The 20726-nt window shown below is 50.3% G+C and overlaps 1 protein-coding gene across 4 annotated transcripts in view; it reads right to left on the reverse strand.

Moving 5' to 3' along the window:
- The window catches only part of Vgll4 (vestigial like family member 4), a 118146-nt gene that overhangs the window by 16535 nt on the left and 80885 nt on the right, over positions 1 to 20726 (reverse strand). For all 4 annotated transcript variants that reach the window (XM_015997244.3, XM_006978517.4, XM_042273858.2 and 1 more), the window contains one exon: positions 13598 to 13787. In XM_015997244.3, coding sequence (XP_015852730.1) covers positions 13598 to 13787 — 190 coding nt within the window. The remainder of the gene's footprint in view (positions 1 to 13597; positions 13788 to 20726) is intronic.

Here is a 20726-nt window from a genome sequence, read left to right on the forward strand (position 1 = left end):
TGGCCCTCCAGGACAATTCCTGGGTTCCCCCAGCACCAAAACCTGCCACCAAACCCTCTCTAGAACAACTCTCCTATATAAACACCTCTAAAGCTCTGTGTTCATAATTGCACCCTGCTCTAAAAATACCAATTAATTTAAACAAAGGAATAAAGAAAAAGCATTAGAGAGCTAAAAGAAAACAAGGCAAGAGCCCGAGCTGCTCGGAAGGAAGGCTGGAGCAGAAGCATTGGGAGTTTTTTTCAGCAACGCCGACTATGGAGAGACACAAGCTATCTGCAGAAGGCGTCGTTGACAGCGAAGGCGGCTTCGGTAGACCACATCACCATCTGCAGGTGTAGGAAACAGAGATGCTGGGATGTGGGGCAGTTACCAGCCAAGGCAGCACCTGGGTGATCACAGAATGCGGAGTGTTGCTGTGGACGTGGGAGTGGGTGGGAAGGGCACATGCTGGACGGACAGCTTAGAACAACCTGACTTAAAGTTCAGACCGTGGAATGAACGGAGATCTCTCTGCTGGGAGTCCCCGAGGATGCTCCCACCAGAGCTGGCTGGGGTGTGATTGGGAACCTAACGCATTAAGATGTCGTGGGCAACGGTTTCCAATGATTAAGGTCACAAGGGGAAACAGAGCCATCCTGTGTACTCGCCCTGACTTGTGTCAGGGCTGCTTGTCACACAGGCAGACAACACATGCTTAGCTGCCCTGAAGACAGGGACGACAGAGATTTCCATGAATTCTCTTAAAATTTAACCACAGCGTTTCCATGAAAGTCCAGGGAGGTGCCTTCTGGGAAAGGAGCTTGTTACAACAGCTCCTCCATCCTTGAAGGTCACACAAGGAGTGTGGATTTTATTCTGTAGTCAAGGAGACACAGCCCATGGACAAACCCAGCGGTGTCCCACACACAGACTCTGGAAAAAGACCTGTCAACACAGAGCTCAGCTTGGCTCCTAATCCTTTCACCAAGGTGCCGCCACAGAGGGGCACTCCTGGTGGCCTGAAGGGTCCTGTTGTCATCTGCCCTATCCACAGCCCTGCCTAGAATCAACCAACCGAGAATGACCCAGAGCGGGAGGGTAGAGGGGTAAGCTGTGACTGGCCTGGGTTCTGGGCCACCCCTCAGACGCAGGTGAACACAGTGAACCTACTAGCGAGTGGAGCCTGGACAGAGGGGTTGGTGGCGAGTGTGAAGGACACATGTGGGTGCAGACCTTGCTTGTTTTCCCAAGATGACAGTGTTTCCTTTTTTTTTTTTTTTTTAAGATTTTTAAAAAATAGCCAGATAGTGATGGCACACACATTTAATCCCAGCACTCATGAGGCAGAGCCAAATAGATCTCTGTGAGTTCAAGGCCAGAGTGGTCTACAGAGCAAGTTCCAGAACAACCAGGGTAGTTACATAGAGAAACCCTGTCTCAAAAAAAAAAAAAAAAAAAAAAAAAAAAAAAAAATGTATATGGAGTGTTTGCCTGCATGGATATATGTATGTATATGAACCACATGTGTGCACAGTACCCACAGAGGCCAGCAAGGCCTATCAGATTCCATCATGTGGGTGCTAAGAATTGAACCCTGGTCCCCTGGAAGAGCAATCATTGCTCTTAATGACTGAGTCCTCTCTCCAGCCACATATACTGTCCTTTTTCTTTTCTTTTTATCTGAGATGGAGTCTGACTGTGTTGCTGGTCTGGAACTCCTGGGCCACCCCAGCAATTCTCAGTTTCTCAAATGCCTGGCTTCACATCGGCCCCTGTACCTCCCAGAGACACATCCAGCCGCCTCCCAGCAATGATTCTGACACTCACCCCACCATATTCAAAGCCTTGTTTCCACACGCCTCACACCGTGTTCTACCGGGACCAGTGCCAGTTGCAGGGGGTGGGGGGAAGTAAATAGAAGGATGGGGAAAAAAAAAAGACATTTTATTCACACAGTAAACTGTGAAGGCTCATTCCTCTGAGTCGACACCAAGATAAGACTGCTTGTTATCAGGCAGGCCCATGACGCAGGCTGGATGAGGTACCTCCACAAATCCAAGGGGCTCCTGGGGTTTCTGTTCTGGAAGATGGGGTACGGGGTGGGGTGGGTGGGGCACGGGCAGTGATGATGGACTTTTTGAGCACAGTGGCTGCAGAACACAAGCAGGCCCCCTAGGTAGTGCTACCTAAGACATGACATGTCTAACAATTATCCTCTTTTTGAGATGGGGTTTCACTATGTAGTCCTAGCTGGCCTTGAACTCATAAAGATCTGCTTGCCTCTGCCTCCAGGGTGGTGGGATTAAAGGCGTGAGCCATGAAAGCCCAGTTTGTACAATTCATCTCCAAGAAAAGGAAGAAAGCTTCAAGGTCTCTTGTTCCTTTCTTATTCCAGGGGTGACCTAGCCTCTAGGAGTATCTGGCGTTGCACTAGGTACGAGCTTCTGACTGAAGGAGGCCAGCCCAGGACAGAAGAGCTATCAGAGAGGGGACAGAGAGAGGCACACAGTGACAGCAACAATATCCTATGGAGACTGTTGGCTCTCCATGGAGGAAAGGCTTCTGGACAGCTCAGGAGCCTGTAGGCGAGGCCCTGAGCCCTGGGGCAGGCTGCAGCCCGGGGACTCAGTAATTCCCCATAGCTGACCAGGAGCCACAGAGACAAATACTCCAGACACTTGGCCCCAGAAAGGAGGCCTGTGTGGAAAGGGGGTCTACAATGTGACCCAGGCAGGTACTCACATGGAAAAGAGTTGGCAGACTATGTCGACAGAATATAGCGGTGAGTTCAGCATGGAGACGGGGGCATGAGGCCGGAGATGACTTTTGAGGCCGACAGAAAGCTCTTCATCAACCTTGAACATGGTGAAATTCCTACATGGAGTGTGTATGTAAAAGGAGGCAGATCTGGGTGAACAGCGGGTCTGCCCAGAGGTAACAATATGGCAGTCTCCTACGTGGAGTTGTAAGGCCCAGCATCACCGAAAGGGTCAGCGCAACAAGAAGGACAGAGCCTGGATGCGCAGAGAGAACAGATGCATGCTCAAACTGGATTATGACACGGTGGTGTGGGAGAGAGGACCCTGAAGAGGGATTCTATCCTTCTCCAGAGTCTGTGCTAGCGCTCAGGGAAATGCATTCGTTCTCCGGTCTGTGTTAGCGCTCAGGGAAGTGCATTCGTTCTCCGGTCTGTGTTAGCGCTCAGGGAAGTGCATTCGTTCTCCAGAGCCCCCATCTTCTGTTCCCCTTCTGCTCTTCCTCCATGACACAGCACACAGCCCTCACTAGAAGCAGCCAAAACTCTCAGGCTTCCACCTCCGGAACAGTAAGCTATATAAACAACTTCTTCTTCCTTCTTCTTCCTCTTCCTCTTCCTCTTCCTCTTCTTCTTCTTCTTTGTAAGTTCAAGGGCTTCGGGTACTTTGTCACAGCAATGGAGTCTCTGAGAGCTCCTGGGCATCCAGGTAAGGTGGCACACACCTTTAATCCTAGCACTTGGGAGGCAGAGGTAGGCCGACAGAAGCCAGCCTGGGTCTTCATAGTGAGTTCCAGGACAGCCAGAGCTCTACTTACATAGTGAGAGCCTGTCTCCAAAAACCAAACAGACAAAACTAGAAAGAAAAAAAAGAGAGAGAGAAAAGATCCTGGGAAGAGTGGGCCCAAAGTAGGAAGGGGACCAATGGCAGCAAAAGGGGGCCGCAGGAGGGTCAGTCAAGAGAGAGGAAGTCACACACAGTGTGGAATTATCCGTGTCCCCCATCTCGGCTACCTGGTAGGTCCCTAGTGAATGGAAGAAGGGCAGTCTCGCTGACCTCACTGCACTGTGGGCAGAGCACGGGGAGAACCTGGCCTAGTCTCCTCAGTCTCTTGTCCCTCGGCCCTGACAGGCCCAGTGTTAATCAGGAAAGGACTCTGCCACTTCATTTAACAGTCAAGCTTTAAGGGTCTGAAAGCTCACAACGGAGTTCTGAAATCAAGTGCTCGCTTTGTCGGGCAGTGTCCCCGAGAGGGGCTGGGCTCCACAAAGGGTCAACAATGGCTCTAAACAACAGATATCAAATGACAGTTGTTCTCCACTTGAAGTCCCTGGGAGGCCCAAGACCAGTGTGCAGCGCGGCTGGCGACTCATGCAGCTCGCAGTCCTCTCCCGAGTCCTCAGACAGAAAGAGGGAACCGTGCTGTGGTCTCTTCCACATGGACTGTGAAGGAATATTATCTAGTCTACAACAGATCCCCGAGTTGTTTCCCTTGGAGAAACCCTGGGCCGAACACTGTCTGGTAAGTTACACAGACATACCTCCATGAGTTCGTTCAGCAGCTCCAACAACAGACAACCTCAACAGGGTCAAACCCCTGAGCTTGCCGATCTAACGAGAGACGACTGACTCCTACAACATCCAGTTCTGAAACTGTCTCTGCGAGGGTCCCTCCTTATCCCACCCTCCCCTCTTTTATTGGAGATGACTGTTGCTCCGTAGCCCAGGTTGGCCATGAACTCTCCAATCAGCTTCCAAGTGCTGGGATCACAGGTGTGCCCCACTGTGCCCGGCAACCTAGTGCCATCTCTTAGGTCGCTTCAAGGGAGGCCAGAAGAAGCCTCAGCAGCAGTTGCAGAACAGAGGCCCCACTTCTGTCCTGGGATCCAGAACGCGACCCTCCTTCCAGGTACCTATCGCCGACCCCAGCACAGTAACACAGCTCTAAGCTCTCTGCCTACGCTCGGGAGACAACCGAAGAAACGTAAGAATGAGGTGTCTCAGCCCAACAACACAGCACAGCAGGAGACGAGCGCTGTGCCACTCAAGTGGAAACACCAGAGGTCCACCCGCCTCCTCCTGCCCTCTGAAACAAGGCACCAAAGGACCCAGAGGAGATCCCAGAGAGAACCACACGCAGGCCACCCCTCAGCGGTTTCTCATCTCCCTCCTCCCTCAGTTGGATCGTTCAGAGACCTAAGAGAACAGCACTTTATTTCAGGACAGGCCAGCTTTGTGTTCCGGTAAGAAGAGTCGATGGACAAGCGATGCCCAGGTTAACCGTCTACATTCCAAACAGCTGCAATCCGCGTCCTCGGCTGAGTGCTGGGGCCTGGAGAGGGAACCTAAGCTCGGGGCTCTTCTGTTCCCCCTACTTTTGAATAAACGTCTTTGACCTAACCCACATTCAAAACACGCTCCTGTTTTATGGTCTTAGTGTGTCCCTTTAGAACGTGACCCTGCACACGCTCAGGATCCTGGCAAATCCTCCTTCCCAAGGTTCTGACCCATTTCTCTAACCCCCAGGCCCCAGATTACAGCCACCAGGCTGGCCAGTCTCCACACATCCTGGAATGGACTCGGACGGTATTGCTTCTGTTCTGTCCTCTGGCTCCTGACACCCTTGGCATTTCTTCATTTAATGTGTTATGTGTTATTCAGCCAGAAAAATGCCAGGAGCAAGATGGTGACCTGCCTGAGCAGCTCTCTGTGGAGACTTTTAAGGCAGAGGCAATGCCTGCTGGGAAAAGGCTGATGTCAGCTCTCTGAGCACAGCTCCCTGCTAGGATAAGGCGGCCTTTGTTTTCAGCTCAACTGTGAAAATGAGAAAATGCCTCCAGCCTGACAAACAAGAAACCCACACAACCCAGGTCAGGCCCGTGACCTTTACTTAAAGGTACCACACTTCATTAGCAAAGGCTGTCGACTGAACCCAGGGGGGTGTGGTTACAATCACCCAGGTCACCATTAAAAATCAGCTGTGTGTCCAGCACAGTCCAGGCTAGTTCCCAGCTCTTACTAAAATGTGAAAGGCACAGTTAATCTCGGACAAAGCAGCTCTGAGAGTACACTTCTCTGTCATACACATGTAAGTGGAAGGGGATTTGAAAAACAAACAACAAAGAGAGAAAATCCCAATTTAGCAGCTTCTTAGTTTCTGAGTTCCTGTTTAGGGTAACTGCGATCGAGGCTGTAAAATAGTCCCTAAATCCCCAGAACACTTCCAGGGCTATCGGTAAGGCTACAGAACGCGTCGGACAGAACACAAGCCTGGCTGTGGACCCATTTCAAGTGTGGGCGGACATCCAGGGAAGAAGCTACGGTGGGGGAGAGGAGACACACAGTGTGAAATGTTCCACGAGGCAGCCTTTGATTAACAAGTCTTGATTTAAAAAAACTAACTGCACTTACGATTTGTTTATAAATAGTATGTATGTGCCCGTGTATACACACATGAAATAAAGGGATCTTTTTATACACTTAAAGCAGATGGCACATGCTTTTAATCCCAGCACTGAGGAGGCAGAGGCAGGCAGATCTCTGTTGAGTTTGAGGCCAGCCTGGTCTACAGAGCTAGTTCCAGGGCTACACAGAGAAACACCGTGTGTGTGTGGGGGGGGGGGGAGGGGGTGGGCACGGGCGAGAGGTAATTTTTTAATTATCCTTTTTTTTTTTTTTTTTTGAGACAAGGTTCCAGGCTGGCATTGAATTCACTCTATAACCAAGCATGACCTTGAACTTCCAGGGATTAGAGGCAGACAGCATGTCTGGTTTTCTGAGTTGCTGGGAAGAGAATCCAGGGCTTCATGCATCCAGGGCAAGCACCCTACCCACTGAGCTACGTCACCAGCCAGCACATTAAAACAGATTTTAAGATCCTTTACTTTAAATCTTTGAAGCAAAAGTTACTACTGGTTTGTGCTATTAATTTAGAATTCAGTCAGAAATCTTAAGTAAGAATTTAAATAATTAAAAATGTGCTTTCCTGGGCTACAGAAAGCTGTCTGGGACGGGGGCGCAGCTCTGGTCTGGCAGGCATAAGGCTCTGGGCCCCAGTCTTGGCACTGCAAACTTTTTTTTTCTCTTTCTTTTTGAAGAAAAACAGGGCAGGGAGATGGTTTGGTGGGCCAAGTGCTTGGTGTCCAAGCATGAGGACCAGAGTTCGGATCCCTGGCAGGCGCCTACATAAAAAAGCTGGGAGTGGCACTCTGTGTCTACAACCCTGTGCCAGGGAAGAGGCGGAAAGATCCCCTGATCTTGCTGGCCAGCCAGAGTAGCCAACTGGTGAGCTCCAGGTTCAGTGAGAGACTCTGCCTCAAACGAAAAGGAAAAAAATGGAGAAAAAGAGAACCCCCTTGTTCCTTGTTTGTTCTTACAAGGTTCTTTACGGTCCAAAGATGCCAATCTCAGGCTTGTCTGCCAGCAGCTAGCTGGACAGCCGCTCTCTTTCCACAGTCCCTGCGGAGACCATCCCTGGCCACCGAGCGCTATTCACTTCTGCCAGCCCCTCAGGACCGCATGCCCCTCCTACATACGCTAAAGGAACAGTTGTTACCCCTCCACCTCAAAGTATCGGCAATTCTGTTTCGATTGTACTGACTGTCCAAAAGTACAACCCTAAGGTCTTAAGGTTGAACTGAGACACAAGCGTGAGCCATGGATACCACTGTAAGGCTGTTTCTAGGGGTGGTGGGTGGGAAAGTCTGCTGTGTGGGCAAGCCTGTCACTGCCTGTCACTGCTGTCGCCAGCCAGCAGTGAGCCCTCGACCAAGTCAGAGGCCCCATGCTGATGTCTGAAAGGGCACAGCAGGAACACTGCCATCCCAGAATAAGGTTCATGCCCATGAAGCGGCACACAGGTGGCACGCAGTAGGCACTCAGCAGCTACTGCCACAGAGAGGCATTCTCTAGTAGCAGCCATCATGCCGAGTGACAGGATGGCTACAGTGTACCTCAGCAGACTAGCTGCCCCTTGATGGCTCCGCTGCTTCCCTCATAGTTCAGCAAAGCCAAGGAAGCAACATCAGCCCAACCGCTTGGTCGCCTCTGAATTCAGTTTTAATTTGAGACTCGGGATTATTTCCTTGGCTTTTGAAAGTTTGTAAAATAAAAGTCTATTGGTAGCACACATCGGGACCTAGGGGACTCAGGAAACAAGAAGCAGGGCCACCTTGGGGAACAAGGCACAGTGCAGAGCCTACGTGGGACAGTAAGAACCATGGGCCCTGCAAAAGAGAAGGTGCCACCAGCTCCCCTGCCCAAGTAAGCAAACGCACAGGAAACCCCAGACCCATCAGAGCCAGTGATCAGCTTCTCCCAATCAGATGCCCGGTTCTTTGTTTCAAACCTTCTTACAGACCAAGAGAGTCCCAGTTTGGAATTCGCGTGCTCCCCATTTACCCTCATGGAGAGAAGAGTAACTCCCAGTGGATCCCGAGAGGAAGCAGACAGAAAGAGAGAGAAGGCACACAGGCTATGTACAGAATGCTCCACCAGAACTGCCTACATCAGAATTAGAGAAAACCGCAAAAGCACTGGCCACAAGAACAGCGGGCCTGCTCCACCCCAGGACAGCAGCTCACAGGAAGGATGCGGGGCTCACAGGAGCAGCCACAGGCAGGAAGCAGGGCTGGTTGGATCCACCCTTCCTCTCTCGCTGGGCACCATTTAATCGGGTGTACGGCATGCGCGATGACTACTTCACACACATCCCATTGATCAGGAGGGGGATCCCACTCCAAGTGGGGCACACCCAGCACAGGAGTCAGCCATCAGAACGGTCAAGTGTGATTGACATCCATCCCTATAGCTGTGTGCCATTCCACAGGGAAGATAAATATATGTCATCATATAAAATGGCTTGGGTGTCACACACAGTGGGGTTAATCCCAGCTTTGGTCATAATATCCCAAAGTCTGCTTCCGTAAAACAAAACAAAACAAAACAAAACAAAACAAAACAAAACAAAACAAAACAAATATCAGCTCAAATAAGCAAGCAGGCAGGCAGGGAGGGTGAAGGTTAACATCCACTGTCCAGGTGATATACTATAGGCATCTAGCGCAGGGCCAGCCTTGGGTAAGCACTCCCTAACTATTCCCGCGCCCTCCCAGGTGGCTAACTCAACAGTTCACCTGTACATCCTGCTGTAAACGTGCAGGTGAAATCCGCATTGCTTACTGTAGCTATGGCCTGGTTGGCACAGAACCCTCCCCAGGTCCCACCAGTCAAACAGCCCCAGACAAGTCCCAAAGCCAGTCAAACTCAGCACAGCTGCCGGCCTGGTACCAGCTGCTGGCCCCCAGCTTACACCAGTACAGACGACACTCGGCGCTTTCCAGGCAGCATTGCTCTGTAAGTGCTGGGAATCACCTCAAGGGCTGTACACAAGGACTAGTGAGGGCACTGGGGGTGAGGGGACCCCGGACTGCACTGTAGCTGTGGACACGACACAGGTGCGCAGGGTCACTACCACACACTGTTGCAGGAAAGCACCAATGCCCATGTGAGCTGAAAAACTGTGCGGCCTCAGCGTAAGGAAAGGGGGGTGAGAACTCACACACTTGCAATCTGAAAGTGCCACAGAAGCCAGTAGCGGTGTGTGTGTGTGTGTGTGTGTGTGTGTGTGTGTGTGTGTGTGTGTGTGTGTGCACTTTGCCAGGTGCACTTTCTAAGACTGTTTCACTACTGCAAGCAGGTTAACACTAAAGAGAAAATAAATCGTGGGAGTAGTGGCATAAGCCTTTTTTCCTAGCACTTGGGAGGCAGAGGCCAGGACGATCGCTGAGTTTGAAGCCAGCCTGGTTTACAGAGCAAGTTCCAGGATGGCCAGAGATACACAAAGAAACACTGTCTCAAAAAAGAAAAACTAACAAAAAAAGATAAAGTAAAATCAACAAAGAGGAAAAAAATCTAGAACTCAATGTAAACCACAACAAATAACTGAAACCATGCTGATCAGGGAGAGGCAACAATGTATAAAGTCACAAGAACATGGAGAGACCAGCAAACAACCCTAACTCGGGTGTTTCTCAGAGTGGCACCTAATGGACAGAGCCGTCTGGAAGCACACTGCAGGGCTGGCCTGCGGGAGTGAGCGGGCATCGGAAGGGGCATTCTGAGTTGGGGAGAAGAGTCAGATGTGGAATGGGAGGGAAGGAAGAACTCTGTAGGGTAGGACCAGAACAGCAGTCTGGACAGGAACTCAGGACCTGCCAATGGGAAGGGTCTAGAAAACAGTGCTAGGCAGGGCCCCCTGAGAAGATGGCCCCGCTCCTGGGCTGGCTGCCCACAATAAACACTGCTGGTCACAGTGGCCCCTGAGCTTAAGATATAGCTTGGGCAACTGAGAACATGGAACTCTCAATTTTTCTTAATTCAACTTTTAACTTTGTGGTGCTGGGGACCGAAACAAATGCTTTAGATGCTCTGCCACTAAGCCACACCCGCAGCTCCCAAACTTTGTTTCTTGTTTGTACCACGGGCTGTGGCTCGTGCCCACTGTATCAGAGGACTCAAGAGACACCATAGTAAGACTAACTCACCCACTGCTCCCATGAAGAGGAAGCGGGGCTTCCTGCACGCGTGGTCATGAAGCCAGGGCAATGGGCAAGGAGTCGAGACGCAGGAGCTAAGCCGAGTGTTCAGCAGCGGAGGTCAGGAGGCAAAGCAGGGGACGAGGGCCAGCTACGAGGCTGACACAGAACTCACGGGGCAGTGTGAACGCGGAGCAAAAAGCAGAGCGGACGCTTCCCCACAAGACAGGCCACACCAAAGCCACTCACCGACCCTTCCGCAGGAGCAACGCCACCCACCCAGCTCCTCCCGACTCCCCAACGTCTATACTCTGGGCACTTTGCTTAACTAGCGACTGTCTTCCTGGGGTCACCAGTCTGGCGAGAAAATTAACTGGATCCAAATGACTCAGGAGACAAGGGGCCAGGTGTGGAGGAATCCCTGGAGAGAGCCCTTCTTCCCTGCAGCTCCCACCCGGCCTCAGAGCCTCTCGTGGTCCGTCTCTACTGGACAGCATCACACCATGGAGTCAGAGAAGCACATCTTCAAGACCCTTTTTGCTGGTGGCTCTAACTCTGTTTCAACAACATGCCCTCCTCAGAATTACAGCAATCCCCTTCCCATAGAGCAAACGAGACACATTTTACTTATACACTGTTGGCAAATTCTAGAAAGCTAGAAAACCCTTACATTCTCTTTCAAGATACAAATACAGGAGGACCATTCCTGACCCAAAGGTAGTAGCTCCTACTGTCCTCTTAGCCATAAAAAAAGAACATGCCACAGCTCAAACAAGACACATCTCATAAGTCAATCAACATACCTACTAAGTACCAACAACATGAGTGAGCAAAACTGAAGAAGAAAACACCCAATGTCAATCTCTGGCCTCCACATATACCTATGCGTGTGTGCACCTGCACCCATTCACATGCATGCATGCACATGAACATGCACAGAGAAGTTATGATAGATGTATTTTAATAAATTTTAAAAATGGGGAAAAATCCACCTAGCTATTGGGAGTCGGGCAGAATGAGGGCACAGTTTCTATTCTCCTCCAACTTTGCATGATGACGCTAATTGAGAGCTGCACACCACATATAACCAATGTTTTGTTTCAACAGTGCTGGGAGCTGAGCAGAGATCTTGTGCACCCAGCCAGAATCTGCCACACATGGAACGGAACTCCTAGCCTTCAAATACTATTGTGGAGGCTTAAAGCTATTTAGAGTGTCACCATAGACCAGTATTTCAAGCTCGTTTTCAATCACCAAGAAGTTACAAAACGATTTTTCAAGTGTTTTAACACTCTAACATTGTTAACTACATCCAGGTGTGGTGGTACTCATCTATAATCTCTGTGTTGGGGAGGCAGAGGCAGGAGGATCAAGAGTTCCAGGCTAGCTAGAGCTACCTAGTAAGTTCAAGGCTGATCTGGGTCACACAAGATCCAGCTTCAAGGTAACAAAGAAAGCGGAGTATTGACCCCATCAGGCTTACTGAACTAAGTGCTTAAATAATCTAACAAGAAGGCACAATCTCTGCTCTGTGGGACATAAAGATGGTGGCATCTGAGCCAGGGCACCCAAAGACACACACATCCTCCAACACCTAATACCACACACTCTTGGTCTCGACTGTCGTCACAGCCAACAGCTGAAAAGTGAGGCTATTAATTAGAAAAGCTGTAGCTTCCACCAAGTAAGTCTTTACCTGTTTTAACTCCGAGGTTCTCTATCTGCTAACCTGATCACTGTCACCTTCCAGTAAGGACACTGGGTCCAGAAGAACCAGGTCCACACCTCACAGCTTCTTACCAGCCACAGAATGAAGACTTCAACTAAAGCATACTCCCAACCTGCACGTCATGAGCCTGCCTCCTCCTCTTCCTCCCCTCCCCTCCCTCTGACAAAGAAAACAGAGTCAAAAGTCTCTTATTTGGGTTTGGGAAAGTTGGATGGAAGAGAATGAGAGACTCTAGTAATACAAGAACGGATGCCAGACATCTCAGCCACGAGCAGTCATCTGAGCCCCTCCCCGGCGGTGAGTGAGAGGGGGCGCTGTTTTGCACAAGCCTCCCCTGCCGGATTCCTGAGTGTAGCAAATTCCAGGCTCCAGACTGCAGGCTCAGCCTCTGACTAACACTACAGTGATTTATTTGAGGATAAATACCTCTGTCAGTGTCTCATGACTGAACACAACAGACCGGGCAGATTGGCATGCGTGGAATGTGAGGACGCGGGTCGAGGCAGCAGAGGCCAGGCCGCCTCCAGCTGCAGAGCGCTGTCCACAGGAGGGACCCTGCGGCTGCACCTGCTGCCCGCACCACTGCGCCCTGTCTGTGGGGCGATTACAGACCACTCATTTGTACCTGGGGACGCGGTCTGGCTACACAACTGCCACAGCTCAGACATCCAGGGCTCACCAAGTCCTGAAAATGCAAAATGTCCTGCGCTGCCTTAACCAGGGCCAGCCACACCACAGCACACATTCCGAGAACTTCAGCTTTAAGCCTCTTCATGTTGAAATAGTCTTAGGAGATGGGCTGGAGAGATGGCTCTGCAGTTAAGAGCACTGGCTGCTCTTCCAGAGGACCCAGGTTCAATTCTCAGTAACCACATAGCAGCTCACAACCATCTGTAACTCCAGTTCCAATGAATCTGGCACCTTCACACTGATATACATTCGGGCAAAATATCAATGCACATAGGAATAAATAAAATCTTAGAAGGAAGGAGAGAGAGAGAGAGAGAGACAGACAGACAGACAGACAGACAGACAGACAGACAGACAGACAGACACTAGGCCAATGCCAATCAAGAATCAGAATTACAGTCTCCTGACACCAAGAGGGGCTCTTACCATAGCTCCAGGCTAACTCCAGCTGTGACAAGCCACAGGCACAAAGGGGTGCTCCCCAGGACACAGTACTGGACGGGGACACACACACACACACACACACACACACACACACCCAGTCTTCACAGGTACTCACTGTCATTTCTTGGGTGTGTAAAGACAGACACCCACTATCAATTTGCATACTAGCCAGCAGAAGCACCAAGACAGGTTCTCCAGACTGTGCCCACAGGAGGTCCTAAGGGCTGCTGGCCTCCATGAGGGAGAAGTTATAGGAGCTGAAAGGAAATCAGATTTCATCTCTGGACCGGTCACTAAAGTCAGGTTGACACCTTCCTGCATATGAACACCACCTATCTTTTATAAACAATGTCCTCTTATCAACACTCACGAAATCATAATGACGTGATGGGGCAGAAAGGTTTTGAAAGGAAACACAGCCCGGCCCAGAGCAAGCATGAGCCCAACGGGGCAGAACTTACAGGTGGGGGCTGAAGATACGGCTCATCTTGGAGACGTGTTCGTTTTCACAGTCGAGGTCCTTGTCCCCGGGTTCCATGCTGAATTTCCTCTTGCTGGGGCTGATGGGAGGTGGGCCTGTGCGGTGACTGCTGAGGGCAGAGGCCACCGGGAGGGTCTGCATTCTGGGTTCTCCCCTGAGAGAAGCTTCACCTAGATAAAGAGAACGGGGATGTTATTACCAGCAGGAAAAGCACCCCCATTGTGGTCTCCACGGTCCCCAAGCTCCCTGGCCCCCTGCCCGGCCCCTTGCAGAACTTCTCTCTGTGGAAAGTTTTGGCAATACAGCAGGCAGCCTGCCATTCTCAGAACATGGTCTGGGCATGCGTCCACTGCCAAGCAGGGGACATTTGACATCGACGAGGCTTGCCAGCACTGGCTCTTTAGGGTAGAGTTTAAATAGAAAAGCTGCTATAAACAGCCGAGAGTGGAAAACTGATCGTGAGCAATCCCCAAAGGGAAGTTAAAACTCGGAAGGCCCTTTGATTCTCGGGAATCCAATCTTATACCTTTAAGAAAGTGCATAAAACCACTGTTGACAAGCTGATTTTGCTGTTTTTATTACATGTTTTTAAATTTTAGTGTGTGTGTGTGTGTGTGTGTGTGTGTGTGTGTGTGTGTGTGTGTGTGTATACAAGGCCAGAAGGGGTTGTTGGATGCCCTGGAGCTGGGATTACAGGCAGTTGTAAGCTGTCCAGCATGGGTGCTGGGAACAGAACCCAGGTTCTCTGGATGAGCAGCAAGTGCTCTTAACCACTGATCCACCTCTCCATCCCCAAGCTGCAACTCTCAGAATGTGTTTCAAGGCTAGGTGCTCACGAGGGCTCTGACACAGATCTGCTTTGACAGGTCTGACTTTCTGGGCTGTTGTCAGGGGCTTTGAGCTGAGAGATAAATTTGTGCCTGGTTGTGAATCAAGACAAGCATGGCCTTTCAAATACTATGGGGTTTGTATCTTCTAAAATTTATAACAGGAGTTATAATTACTTTGAGTGGGCGGGCTGACCCTTTCACACAAAGAAACCCTTCTGTTGGGCAGTACACATTGGCTTCTGGGGCCTGACCAATCTTATTTCCACCGGTCACAATTAACAGCCATATTAGCATGAAGTCAACTTCATCTGAGGTGCTGTGGTACCCAAGAAAAGCCACCTTTGTGACCACTCACTTCCTTTCATATCATCACTAATGTGCGGCCGTCAAACAGGCGTCACGGGTGACAAATGCGATTTTGTTAGGTAGAAGGAGGAAGGGAAAGGCCTTCTGAGAATCCACCAGGAAAAATAAAAAACTCTGCCAGTTTAGAGAGCAAGATATAAACTTGCAAATATACAGTGACCTGTAATACACCCCCTGGCAGGATTTCTTGTAAGACTTCTGGCCACAGGGCAAACTGGAACTTTCCATATTGCATAGAGGAGCTCAACTTGGACTCTTGGACCACCCTGCCACTCTCTCAGACTCTGGCTGATCTGGGTGGACCTCAGCTTCCTTTCTGCTAACTTCTGGTTTCCGAAAACAAGGTTAAGCAGTGTTCGTCCTCAGACCTCGAGAAGGTGCGAGCTTCGCTCCTCCCCTGGCCTCTTGCCCCTCCCCAGCCCTGTTTCTGGGGCTTCTTCCTCTACAGAGCAGAGATGCCTCTTTAAGACTCTGGCGAGCAGACAAAGAACCCATGAAACCCCAGGAAGTCACTATCCCTGCACACCAACCCACACAAAGTGGCCTACACTGTCCACACTCTGTGCCCAGTGTTTCCCAACACCCCTGGCAGGGGCCAAGGAGTGGGGAGGACGCAGGCTCAGCATGGACCCCAGAGTTTCTCGGAGCCGTTTCATCAGCTGCCTGCTGGGACAACAGACATTGCTATGGAAACAATCACCGCAGCAACAAGTTCCAAGGGGTCCAAAAAAGGAGCAGTCATTCAGGACAGCAGCTATGGGGCGGCCCAGCCTCAGGGCAGAAGGCACCCAGAGGCCCCATCACTTGGGAAGTTACCCACAGAGAGGCCAGGCACTCGGTGGCTATACAGCACATGCTTGGTGGAGAAAGCACTCCGCTCCATGCCCCCAGGCTGTGGCCGTCTTTAAAGGACGGTGTTTACTCCATTTGAAGTTCACACAGGATGGAGCTTCAGAGGCGGGCACAAAGGAAGAAAAGGCCACAGGAGGTTTTCCAGGAATGGAGCGGGGACTAAGGACCCTGAAGGAACTGGAGGACCCCTGCAGCACTGGGACCCCATGAGCACCGCTGCAGTCTCACTACATGGATGAGGTAACACGTGACCCGGGTAAAGTGAATGGCTTGCTCGGTGAGCTGCAGACAGGGAGCATGTCCTCTGTTAGTCAGACCATCACCTCCCTAACTCGAAGCTGAAGGAAGAGCAACAATCCTCAGTGGTGACCGGATCTGGCCAGCGACACCCTTCTGCTCATCTTTGGGTCCACCCCCACGCCCCCACCTCCTGTCCCCCACAAGGGAAGCTGTCCCACGCTTATATTTTGGAGCCCATTTGCTATATATACTCTTGTATGTGGCAGAGGAGGTAGAATGATCTCAGCAGCGGCTGGAGGCAGAGCACCTGCCTAGGACATCTGAGACCCTGAGTTCCATCCCCAGCACTATCGCTGAAGGTGAACTCCAGGCACGTGCAAATGCTATCTACATACCTGCTACTCCACTCACCACAGTGCAGAAGCACCCCTTAGACATCGCCCCCCAATGGAAGACAAGCAAGAGCTTCTTTTGGCCCAGGATTTCGCTAAGTATCGGCATATATTTATTTTAAGGAAAAAAATTAATAGAAAGGAAAGGGCTGAAGGCCAAGCACTGCCCTGGGACACACAGGGCCCTGGCACCATCCATGGCGCGCGCGCGTGTGCGTGTGCACACACACACACACACACACACACACACACACGCACGCACGCACGCACGCACGCACGCACGCACGTACAATGGAGGGGAGGAAAAAGACACAGGTCTATCATGATGCCATACATGAGCAGTCGCATCAAAGTCACGCTGGAATGCGGGGACAGGAGGAGACCAGGGCGCAGCCTCATCTGAAATCCTGTATGTGAAGAATTCTAAGACACCCCTTTCCAGACACAGTGGCAATGGCCAGACACTCGCTACCAACCGGCTGCTGCTTCCTCGCCTTTTTCAGTGAACAAAACACAGAACTTAACTTTCAGAACAGCAGTGTGTACTCGCTCGCTGGTTGAGACCGGGTCTCCCCATGTGGCCCAGGCTGGCCTCAAACTCCTCATCTTCCTCTCATAGCCTCATCTGGGATTACAGGAGCGTGCCACCACGGCCAGCTGCACTAGCTCCCAACAACTAACCTTCAACTTGCTCCACAGCTTACTGCGCTCAGCACTTCCCTTCCCCCACACGCCCTTCGCCATGTCTGAACCTAAAGTCAAAACATCAAACCACAGCTCCCCACACCAGCCACTCGGCTGCACTGGTGTGTCTCCCGTCTGACCACAGCCATGGTGACCAGGCTGACGTCACTGTCTCGCCGGGACGGAAGGCACCCCAGTACAAGATCTGCCCTTCGACATTGCACAACCCTCTCCTAGGCCGTGTGGGGCAGGGGCCCCAGCAGCTGAGGCACATGTATTTTCTTTTAAATAATGAATCTCCATGAGAGGGAGGAACAGCTGGGCTGAAGGTGCAGTGGAATTGGCCTCTTTACAGCAGTTCAGCTGTGGCCGTCCTGGTCACTTGTGTGTTTTAAAAGGGATGTTGGGCAACTCGGTGAGCAGGCCCAAGCCAGGAGAGATAAAAGATGTGACACACTGTCACAGCACAAGTCTGGCCCACTCTTGTACTGCTCAGTGACCAAGCCCTTGTCCTCCAGCACGCCCGCCCTCCGGTTGAAACAAAAGCACCTTTCACACTGCTGCTCAGAACCACGCCCCCAGTGCTCAGAGCCAGATCTCAAACCAGAAGGCTGAGCTCAGCCAAGCAGAGCCGGCCGGGCCAGCCAGGCCAGTGTGGCCATGTAGGGTCCATCCCTGAGCAGGCCTTGATTGCTGAGCCACATCGAGACTGGGGAGAAAGACCACCTGAATGGCCTTCAGCTAACAACAGCGACAGGTCATTGGAGGGCCACGGGGGAACTGGTGACAGGCTGACACGGGCAGCATTTTGGTAGGACAGGCCATCTCCTGAGGCCACTTTCAGACAAGGACCACCCAGGCCAGGAGGAGCGAAATGGGCCGCTGTGAAGAGGGCAGACCCCCCCCCCCAGCGGCACCAGGAAAAGCACAGAGATGCACACTGTACCCCAAACCCAGATGCACAGAGCCCAAGAAGCATGGAACCATGGGGGCTTTGAGGTCTCCACTGGCTGAGCCAGAGACTTCTCAGAGACACTCTGGCTGTCTGCAGGTGGGGGGTGGGGTGGGGGAAGTGGGGTGGGGAGGGGTTCAGACACCACTGGTCCATGAGGGCCGGACAATGTTCACAGCCTTACCCTATTTAAGTATCTAAAATCCCACAGAGGATAGAAGACAACAGTGTCTGTCTTTGTTAATTCTCAACAAGGGGAAGGAGAGACGGCACTGGGGTTAAGAGCACTGCCTTCTCTTCCAGAGTTCAGTTCCCAACACCCATGTTGGGGGCCTCACAATCACCTGTTAACTTCAGCTCCAAGAGATAAGATGCCCTCTTCTGTCCTCCTGCAGACACTACATGTACATGGTATACACACACACACACACACACACCATACACAGCATCAAATATCTTTAAAAAAAAAAAAAAAAAACCAACCAAATGACACTTATAGTTCTCAACATCCACTGCACTAAAGTCACTTTTAAACATGGAGGAGAAAGGTTAATTTGAACATCAAAAGGTACTAAAATACTTTGAATACAAAACTGCTACCATCATACCCAGACACTGCCATTAGTGGAGGCAACAAGTCCACACTGTGTAAAACCATCTGTAGTCCCTGGAGCAACAGGAAAGACCTTGCCCTCTCCTTCAGAGCCCAGCTTCCAACAGTGACTCCAGAAGTGCATGATGCGGCCACTTGGGTGGGCCTGCCACCAGGCCCTTAACGTCAGACCTGTTACCACACCACAAAGGACGCTCCCCCAGGTCAAAGCATGAACAAGCTGTAGGAAAGGCTGTCGAGGGCAGCGCTTGCTTGCTTGCTTGCTTGCTTGCTTGTTGCTTTCAAAGATTTATTTTTCATGCGTGCATGCATGTGTGTGTTGACTATGAGTGACTGCCAGGCGCCAGCATGCAGCTGCCTATGGAGGCTAGAAGAGGTCAGATTCCCCGGAGCTGGAGTTACAGGTGGTCATGAGGCTCCTGGCCTGGGCGCTAGGAACAGAACTCCAGTCCTCTGCAAGAGCAGTTAGTGCATAACGAGTGGCCCATTTCTGCAGCCTTAGGGCTTTTAAACTTGTACTCACAAACTCTTTTGGCCCAAGAAACTTTTACATGACCCAAGTACATACATATATAAATTAAGTATAAAAATAGTTACGAATAATAATCATTAAGAAATGTATTGTAGCTGGGTGGCACTGGCACACGCCTTTAATCCCAGCACTTGGTAAGCAGAGCCAGGCCAATCTCTGTGAGTTTGAGGCCAGCCTGGTCTACAGAGCAGATCCAGGACAGGCACCAAAACTACACAGAGAAACCCTGTCTTGGAAAGGAAAAGAAAAAGAAAGAAATGTATTGTAAACTAAGTGTGGTGGCACACACCTTTAATCCCAGTGCCCAGGAGGCAGAGGCAGGCGGAGCTCTGTGAGTTTGAGGCTAGCCTGGTCTACAGAGAGAGTTCCAGGACAGCTAGAGCTACACAGAGAAACCCTGTCTTGAAAATAAAAAAAAAAAAAAAATAGAGAGAGAAGAAAAGAGAAAAAAAGAAATGTATTATAGAACAATTCTTTGGGATACATGATTCTACCATCTATTATAGATGAAAGTAAATTGCATGCTAATGAGATGGATGTACATCTCATTTAAATTTAATAAACAGTTAAATCTTGACTGAATATTCCTCAACATCTTTCGGGATTGATCAGTATTTTCATTTTATCAGCTGTCAGTGCTGAGAATGCTGCTTTGCATAAATATGTAGTACAAGATGGGAAAGGGAAAAGGTTTGTTTGGAGCCATTTCAGAAAGTGCTAGAAATTCTATCCTAATCCCAAATCAAATTTCATTGAACTATTTTACATGAAACTCATCAGTAATTCAAACAGAGTTTTCAAAATCAAATATAATACAAAGCAAAGACAGTAATTTTTTTTAAAAATATATTTATCTTTATTTTATGTGTACTGGTGTTTTGCATGTGTGCACCATGTGCATGCAGTGCCCATGGAGGCCAGAAAGTGTGTTGGATCCTTTAGGACTGGACTTACAGATGTTTGTGGGCCACATGATATGAGTGATGGGGATTGAACTCTGGTCCTCTGCAAGAAAGAACAGTACACACTCCTAACCACTGAGCCATCTCTCTAGCCAAGATACTACTTTAGTACATGCTGAGGAATGATGGCAGGAAAATGTTAAAAATCTTTGTTTTCCATAAGAGCAGAAAACTCGGGGATATGTGCAGTAAGAAGCCAAAGGATCATAACACAGTCATCTCCAATATGAGCCATGGTGGTTTCCAGTTTGCCAGCATTGTGCATGGTGTGAAGGAACATGCATGCACATTGTATGCTCAGAACCAAGCTCAGTGAATTCACACGATGTGACCTGGATAAGCATGGCCAGAGACACCTTAGATTCTGCATGCTTCTCCATTTGGATTGTTTCGGGTCACCATGCATGCAGAAACCTTTAACGGTTGCTAAACTTTCCCACCCCCAAACTCAGTTCCACACTGGGTTACAATCCAGTTTACAAAACTGGAGTCTAGCCCTAAAGCTGAGTTTGGGCTTCATAAATCTTAACTGGGACTCAAAATAGCTGAACACCTGTCGGCGTCTCTGCTTTCTAATCCTCTCTTAGCCAGCATCTTCCCTCTGCGTCCTCCCTTCCTTGCTCAGAGGGGCCTCAGCAGAGCGAGACTGTAGAGTGCCCTGGTAGACGAGCCTGCTTCTGGCTGTA

The sequence above is a fragment of the Peromyscus maniculatus genome, chromosome 3, assembly GCF_049852395.1.
Source record: "Peromyscus maniculatus bairdii isolate BWxNUB_F1_BW_parent chromosome 3, HU_Pman_BW_mat_3.1, whole genome shotgun sequence".
In the NCBI taxonomy this organism is placed as follows: domain Eukaryota; kingdom Metazoa; phylum Chordata; class Mammalia; order Rodentia; family Cricetidae; genus Peromyscus; species Peromyscus maniculatus.